We start from the raw sequence: 8,863 nt of genomic DNA on the forward strand, positions 1-8,863 counted from the left end.
TAAGATAGGCTTATGCTGTTCTGAGGGTGTCCTAGTTGTGGTATGGATTGAAATGTGGAATCAAGAGAATGTGTTGAACACAATTAATGGTATTTTAATGGCCTCTTACAAGACTGTGACAGAGTGAAGCAACATGCTAGAGTATAATAGATTTAAAAAAACAGACACAGAGAAGGACAATGTGCTCTTGGTTTTTTACAACAGCCCACAAAATCCTCACGCAAACACAGACCAGCACTTGAGTCTCTTCAACAGCTCACCAACAAGAGAACAACTTATTCCACTCCACGCGAGAACGTACCCGTGATCCCCATACACTATTTACAACCCGAGTCCACTTTTTTTCTAAGGCAGATGTTGAAATCGCCCAGGGCATGTCTCGGTAAGTTATCACTATGAAAACACAACATGGCAGTTGTTTTTCAGCAGACGTGGCTACGCAGTAGAGAGAACTCTGAGTGAACAAACGAGAGACAGAAGAATTCAGAAAGAATACCAGAGCTCTGGATTCCATGGCTTCGTCCCAAATGTGGCCCTATTCCCTTTGTAGTGCACTACTTTTGACCAGGACCCATAGTGGACTATGTAGGGAATAGGGTGCCCTTTCGGACGAAGCCCATGGCTCACGCCACTCTACCCCAGCCACACAATGTTTATGAGGCACTGAAAGCAGGAAGCCAATCAAACAACTCTGTTGTCGCATGAAAGTTAATCTCTCTTAACAGACTTGGCTTCAAAGTTTACTCACTCATATTAAAAAGCATCTGGGTAAATTGGGGACATCGAGCCATCAACATTTGGTTTAATGGGGGGATCACCCCTTTTCATCAGCTGATATTGACTTCATGATCGAAGCATAGCTTTCTCATGCAGTTACCAGATTAAAGAAGATGTTGGTCATCTGTAGGTTTATTGTCCAGTCATACGATGACATTTACTGGCTGACAATTCATTGAATTTCTCATTGATTATCATTCAACCCCATTGCCATGTTCTACAATTTGATGGAACCCAAAGAAACATTTAGCTAGGCCTATATCTTCCACATTACAGACTAATAATTCAACGAGAGGACTTGATAGCAATAGCCATGCGAGAGCAGCAGAGCTGATTTGTGTTTCCTCTTCACACTAACCAGCTTTGACAGGCCCAATCAGAGGTAGATCTAGAAGCTTAGAGATGTGTGCTCTGCTCACAGGGACAGCATATCCCAAATGGCCACCCTATTCCCTAGATTGTGCACTACTTTTGACCAGAGCCCTATGGGCCCTGTTGAAAATAAGCACACTAAAGGGAATATAGGGTGCCATTTGTGATGCAGCCATGGAATAGAATGTCTCCGCTATGCAGTCAGAGGCTCCCCAGGTCAGTATGAAACACTAACTGAAGTCTTCAGGGGAACAGACACCAAAACCTTAGAGCCGTACAGTTATAGCGCCTGTGTAATATACAGTTGGGGTCATTACTCCTATAGGGGAATTAGGACTTTGATGTAGGGAGACAGATACGTCATTGTGCCGTAGTTATGGTCCGCTCGGATTTAACCATCATCTAGAGTGCGGTATCATTCACAGAGGGAGGTGAAGTAGCTAGACCTGGGGTTTTGTTTTTCGTCGGTTCGACTTCATCAGGGTTGTCACTAATGACTAATAGAGGGCTCTCTCTCCTATTTCTCTGCGATCACATCCTCTTGCATAAAGTGAGAGAGTAGAGAGAGAGAGAGAGAGCAAGAGAGAGAGAGAGAGAGACATTAGCGCGAGAGTGAGGGAGAGAAAGAAAGAAAGAGAAGAGAAGTGAAGAGAAAGTGAGCGTGTGTGTAGAGGTAATTAACGTTAAAAAAAAATTCTACCACGTCTCAAGGTTTGTGGTGATCTCATAAGTCACAGAAGTGATGGTAGTTATGGGTGACTCCCTCCGCAAATCAAGCAGAGTTTGGATGGCAGCTAGATCCTTACTCCCTCCTGTCTCTCGCTCTTCAGATAAGCAGAACAATGGCTTATAATGATCTCTACACAAGACAGAGGAGCTGGAGATCCGTGAGAGACCTTTCTAGCTCCATTACCTCCCTGATGATCACCAAAACCACAGAGACACCGTCGATACGTGGTTAATTATGGCCGACGTCAGCGGCCACAGTGTCAATCTTCTGTATAAAACTGTAAAAAACTAAGTTGACTCGGATGCCACTGAAAATGCGGTGATTTTTGTTCAGATTACGAAGTTGTTGGACCGTTCCAAATCAAGCCAAACTTGATTTATGATTTACTGTAAATTCAACTCAATAATTGACAACTGACATTGATTCATGATTCATGATAAACCACAGTGCAACATTATGCATATTCAACCATACCCCATGAGGGATAATTGGCCAATTATCAGATGTGTTATTGAATAACATCAATCACTAAAGACTCATGAATTATGAATTGATAGTTTGTTCAAAGTGGAAATGTATTTTCTCTTTGTCTGAAACACCACAACAGCCCCATATACAAGCAAACAGTCCATTAATGTGTTAGGGTTAGAAAACCTCACTGTGGTAAACATCTCCACGCGTTGCCATCGCAATCTGGGTCTGTTCATCAGCAAACACATAAACACAGTAACGACAGGAATTTAGTTCCTGACTGCAGCCAAATCTCTCTCTCTCTCTCTCTCTCTCTCTCTCTCTCTCTCTCTCTCTCTCTCTCTCTCTCTCTCTCTCTCTCTCTCTCTCTCTCTCTCTCTCTCTCTCGAAGATATCCCATTCGTTTATTCGCCTGTGTTGTAAAGAAAACATCTGTTTGCTCCACTGGGGGGAAAATATATTGTGAGGAATTTAGGGCAGGAATCTATTCAATCTATCTCCAATAGTTTGCTGCTGTGATGTCAAACAACAACTCTAGCTAACTTTCAAGTCTGCAGGATATTGGTATGTTCTTCTTACGTACAGATATAGGATCTTAATTTGATCAGTTTCTCACAGCAGGAAAAGAATCCTGCAGCAACAGCAAATATAGAGGTTGATACATTTTTCTGCTCTGTCCACCAGAGCTGTTGCCAGAGAATTTAATGTTAATTTCTCTACCATTATCCACCCCCAATGTCATTTTAGAGAATTTGGCAGTACGTTCAACCGGCCTCACAACCGCAGACCACGTGTATGGTGTCGTGTGGGCGAGCGGTTTGCTCAACGTTGTGAACAGAGTGCCCCATGGTGGCGGTGGGGTTATGGTATGGACAGGCATAAGCTACGGACAATGAACCCAGTTGCAATTTATCAATGGAAATTTGAATGCACAGAGATACCGTGATGAGATCCTGTCATGCCATTCATCCACCGACATCACCTCATGTATCAGCATGATCTGTACACAATTCCTGGAAGCTGAAAGTGTCCCAGTTCTTCCATGGCCTGCCTACTCACCAGACATGTTACCCATTGAGCATGTTTGGGATGCTGTGGATTGACGTGTACGACAGCGTGTTCCAGTTCCCGCCAATATCCAGCAACTTCTTACAGCCATGGAAGAGGAATGGGATAACATTCCACAAGCCACAATCAACAGCCTGATCAACTCTATGCGAAGGAGATGTGTCTCGCTGCATGAGGCAAATGGTGGTCACACCAGTTACTGACTGGTTTTCTGATCCACACCCCTACCTTTTTTTTAAGGTCTGTCAACCAACAGATGCATATCTGTATTCCCAGTCATGTGAAATCCATAGATTAGGACCTAATGAATTTATTTCAATTGACTAATTTCCTATGGACAGTAACTCAGTAAAATCTTTGAAATGGTTGCATGTTGCGTTTATATTTTTGTTCAGTATAATTCCAATCTAATCTCCTCCCCTGTATCTCTCTAGACTCGTTTGAAGCAGATGTCTGCGGGTCAGATAAGAAGTTGGACGAGGAGACATGCCAGTGTGTGTGCAGACGACAGCTTCGGGCCTCGGGCGCATGCGGACCCCACCGCTACCTGGATAAAGACACGTGCCAGTGTGTGTGTAAGACGCTTCCCTCGTCCTGTGGGCCGCACCAGCTTTTCAATAAAGACACGTGCCAGTGCTCCTGCACCAGGACGTGCCCCAAGCACCAGCCGCTCAACCGCACCAAGTGTGCCTGCGAGTGCAACGAGTCACCCAACCGGTGCTTCCTGAAAGGCAAAAGGTTCCACCAGGCCACCTGCAGGTAAATACAGCTTGATGATGATGATGATGATGAAGGATGAGAAGGACTGTTGAAAAGGAGGAGGAGGACGACATGGAGAAAGGTAGAGAATGGAGGATAGGGATAAGTCTGATGATGACATTCCAAATTGCTACCGTGACAACCTTTTCAGATCTTTTCAAACGCATATTTCCATAGCAGACCATATACATTAGCATAGTCACTGGTAATTCAAGTAGCCAGTCAAGATGAAGGACTGAAGGGGGGCATGAAAATCTCCCTCCATTGATCAATGTGGAAAGAAGAGACTAAGTGACTTAGAGGAGAGTGTGGTTTGGAGCGTTCCTGACTTATTAATGATATTCCAGTTCCAGTTGAACCCATACTCTACTGGAGACGAGACCAGGGCATAGGGCTCTTGGTCAAAGTAGTGCACGAAATAGGGAATAGGGTGCCATTTGGGACGCAGCCTAGGTATAAGTCCTGTTAGATCCACGCCGCTAAGCCCCAAGGCTGTACCACAGCTGTGTTTGCCAAACGCTAAAATGACATGGCCTGTGTAAGACTAACCCTCTCCAGCTGGTGTCTATCAGAGCCATGCTAAATGTACTTGATTCAGAACATCCAGCGTCCAGACTCTGGGTAACGGAGAGAATGTATGCGGCCGCACATCCAGAGCTGTGGAGTGTTCTATCATTGAGAACTCCAGCAAAGCTAGAATGACGGGCTCAAATAGAACGTGAAGAGTTATTATGTCAGCGAACCAATAGAATATATGAATTATATTAACTGATGACTACAATTGTGGACTCAAAAACATGTCTATTTGCACACAGAGAAACTCATATGAACTGCTATACTATATACACTACATGGCCAAATGTATGTGGACACCCCTTCAAATTTCTGGATTCGGCTATTTCAGCCACACCCGTTGCTGACAGGTGTATAAAAATGAGCACACAGCCATGCAATCTCCAAAGACAAATATTGGCAGTAGAATGGGCCGTACTTAAAAGCTCAGTGACTTTCAACGTGGCACCGTCATAGGATGCCACCTTTCCAACAAGTCAGTTTGTCAAATTTCTAGAAGCAAAGTGGTAGGCCACATAAGCTCACAAAACAGGACCGCCAAGTGGTGAAGCGCGTACCGAGTAAAAATCGTCTGTCCCTTGTTGCAACCCTCACTACCGAGTTCCAAACTGCCTCTGGAAGCAATGTCAGAACAACTGTTCATCGAGAGCTTCATGAAATGTGTTTCCATGGCTGAGCAGCCACACACAAGCCTAAGATCACCATGCGCAATGCCAAGCGTCGGCTGGAGTGGTGTAATACTCGCCGACATTGGACTCTGGAGATTGGAAACGCGTTCTCTGGAGTGATGAATCACACATCACCATCTGGCAGTCTGACAGAGGAATCTGGGTTTGGCGGATGCCAGGAAATGCAACCTGCCCGAATTGATAGTGTCAGCTGTAAAGTTTGGTGGAGGTCTGGGGCTGTTTTTCATGGTTCGGGCTAGGCCCCTTAGTTCCAGTGAAGGGAAATCTTAACGCTACAGCATACAATGACTTTCTAGATGATTCTGTGCTTCCAACTTTGTGGCAACAGTTTGGGGAAGGCCCTTTCCTGTTTCAGCATGACAATGCCCCCGTGCAGATAGTGAGGTCCATACAGAAATGGTTGGTCGAGATCGGCGTGGAAGAACTTGACTGGCTTGCACATAGCCCTGACCTCAACCCCATCGAAGACCTTTTGGATTAATTGGAAAGCTGACTGCAACCAGGCCTAACCAGGCCCAACATCAGTGCCCGACCTCACTAATGCTCTTGTGGCTGAATGGAAGCAAGTCCACACAGCAATGTTCAAACATCTCGTGGAAAGCCTTCCCAGAAGAGTGGAGGCTGTTATAGCAGCAAAGAGAGGACCAACTCCATATTAATGCCCATGGTTTTGGAATGATATGTTCTACGAGCAAGTGTCCACATACTTTTGTCCATTTAGTGTATAAATGTCTTTGACATGACATTGCATGACTGGTAGTCATACATGTTCATTTTCCAGATGCCCTCCCACACAAATTAGACATAAATCATTTTCATTTCAAAGCTGACAACCCCTTTATTTTTTAGGATTCTGCAAGGAGAGAAGTCCTGTGAATACAAATCCGCCCAGAGTTGTAAATGAACTTGCAGTCTTGCACATTACACTGCGATAAAAACACTGCAATAAGGGCTGCCCACTTACCAGTGATCTCACTCTTCAGGTGATGTTGCCAGTTCTGCTCCTGTGGTCTTAAACCAGTGCCAGGGTGATAAACCTTACCCAGTTAGTCGATATGAGCCCTCTTTAAGGGCTTGGTGTTCATTGGTCATAGTACAACATATTTCACTTGCAAATAAAAGGTTTCACTGCCTCACTGCTGTCAGTTAACGGCTAGTTCCCCCTGCCTGAAGGAACAGCCTTCAACCCACTACGGTGACCCCTTGTAGCGCCACGTTAAAATGATTTATGACTATCCATCTGCAGTAAGGATCCAATGTCGGGAACTCGACCGATAGAAAAGAATCAGCTTTCGTTTCTTCCTGTTATTATTTGATACCAAACTTACTAGAAAAGGTTAATTTCCTGAAGAAGCCTGAGGGACTTCCTTATATCGATGCCATAAAATTGACATATACTGAGTAAGAGGTTGTACCTCGTAGGACAAATATTAAAAGAAAGAGTATACCAGAATGGACTAATAAACCTGTGGTTATATATATGGTTAAAACTCCTGCACATTACATGATTTAAAGGGAAATGTACAAAAAAATGCTACTTCATATTCATCACCTCCAGCCCACCCCAACATCAACATATGTGAAAATGGCACGTTTCTGTGTTTTGTAGTAAAAAATAGAGAGGAAAATAAGTGTTCCCGATGACATCATCGGTGTGCATCGGGATTTTAACCAACTATGAGCATTGCCTACTATTTGTCTACTAATTAGTTGATGATGTCATTGGAAACACATCTTCCTCAATTATTTTTACTACAAAAAATAAAAACGTGCCATTTTCCCATATGTTGATGTTGGGGTGGTGCTGGAGATGATGAATATGAAGTAAAACATTTTTGAAATGTACCTTTAACATGAATCGTCTTTGTCTTCCCCTAGTTGCCACAGACCACCTTGTGACGTACGGAGGAATCGACGCTGTGCATCAGGTTTTTACTTCAGTGAGGAGGTCTGCCGGTGCGTACCAACATACTGGAGAGGACAGGATTAACGTTGAGTTCACATTAAGCAGCTGACCTTCTACCCGGTTATAATGATTAGAATCTATTATGCTAGCCGCAATCGTGTGGAGAAGTACCTCGCCTGGACCTAGGTCGGGAAATGGTTGAAAGGACACAGAGTTTGTGGGCTACTTTGGAATTATAAAGTGACACTTGCGAAATATTATGGACATATTGATATGAACCCCAAATATCATGAGAGGATCTAATGAAAAGACTGAAGGATGAGGAGCAATTGAAGGCGAAAGCCTTATTTTTGTTATTTTGTATTTGTTTGTTATTCGTATGTCAGATATTGATTATATAATTTATTGCCACTAAATGTTGGCAACCTCTTTGTTTATTGTAATTTCAATCTTTCCAAGAAAATACACTGTGATCGATATGTTTGCATCATGTGATGCCTCTTTAAAATAAAAGTTGAATATTGTTAACGTATTTCTAATCTAGTTTATCATATTGAATTGTAGTTACTGATTGTAAATAACTAATGTACACACTTATCTTACAATTATGATCTTACGGCAGGCTATATTTACACAACAAAAATGTCATTTAAATTTCCATATGAGTTAACACAAAATAGCATGTCATTTCTGAACTGCCATCCACAGCATACACATTTATGTTAGATACTTGAAAATATACTATATATCACTTTTATATTTGGTCAACCACTTCACCAACAATACTAACATTGGGACTCTCAGTTCTAGGATCATGATGATAGTGCCATACGTTTTTCCAGTTTGGCCCATTTTATGACATGATGAGGATATCCTATGAATGTAAATCACCAGTAGGAAATCTCCAAGGAAGGGATACCGTGAACTAATGCACGGATCCTGCCTTGTCAATGAATGAATATTGCTACTATGGAGAACCCTAATCAGCAAAATGGATAAGGATTTCCAATCTACAGTACAGCAGTATGAAGACCAGTATGAGAACGCTCCTAATTCTCTGACCAAAACACATTGGACAAGTGAATGGATGTTTAAAAGTCTACAATGAATGTCACATCGGGACAAATGGTTACTAAGATGTTTCTAAGGTGCTCACTCCGTATGGGTTTAAACAAGAGCAGGTCGAGTTCTTGTTATAGTGTTGAAGTATGCCATGGTCACTTTCTACATCAACTGTATTTGTATTGTTCCTATGTTTTTCTACTGGAAAATAAATCACCAATTTCGCAATACGCACAGCTATTCTGTGTCAGTGATTGGACTGAGGTAACTGACTGTTGAAAGATTATGTGGAAGCAAATAGTTCCTTTTTACTTGTCCTGTCTTTTGTCTTGTGTGCAGAGAAACTAGAAATGGACGCAGCAAAGCGTTTGGGCGGAAGGGCAATGAAAGAAGGCAAGATAGATGGACTGTGGGTTTTGGCTTATTTCAACTGGAGAGTTGGAACGCTTATATCTT

General features: G+C 42.9%; 1 protein-coding gene across 1 annotated transcript in view; it reads left to right on the top strand.

The window, feature by feature from the left end:
- Positions 1 to 8,647, top strand: part of LOC106610161 (vascular endothelial growth factor C) — a 47,088-nt gene extending 38,441 nt beyond the window's left edge. Inside the window, exons 6-7 of the mRNA XM_014209332.2 lie at positions 3,853 to 4,177; positions 7,318 to 8,647. Of these exons, the coding sequence (XP_014064807.1) occupies positions 3,853 to 4,177; positions 7,318 to 7,429 (437 nt within the window). The 3' untranslated portion in view covers positions 7,430 to 8,647. The remainder of the gene's footprint in view (positions 1 to 3,852; positions 4,178 to 7,317) is intronic.
- The last annotated feature ends 216 nt before the right edge of the window (positions 8,648 to 8,863 follow it).

This window comes from Salmo salar, chromosome ssa08, assembly GCF_905237065.1.
Source record: "Salmo salar chromosome ssa08, Ssal_v3.1, whole genome shotgun sequence".
NCBI lineage: Eukaryota > Metazoa > Chordata > Actinopteri > Salmoniformes > Salmonidae > Salmo > Salmo salar.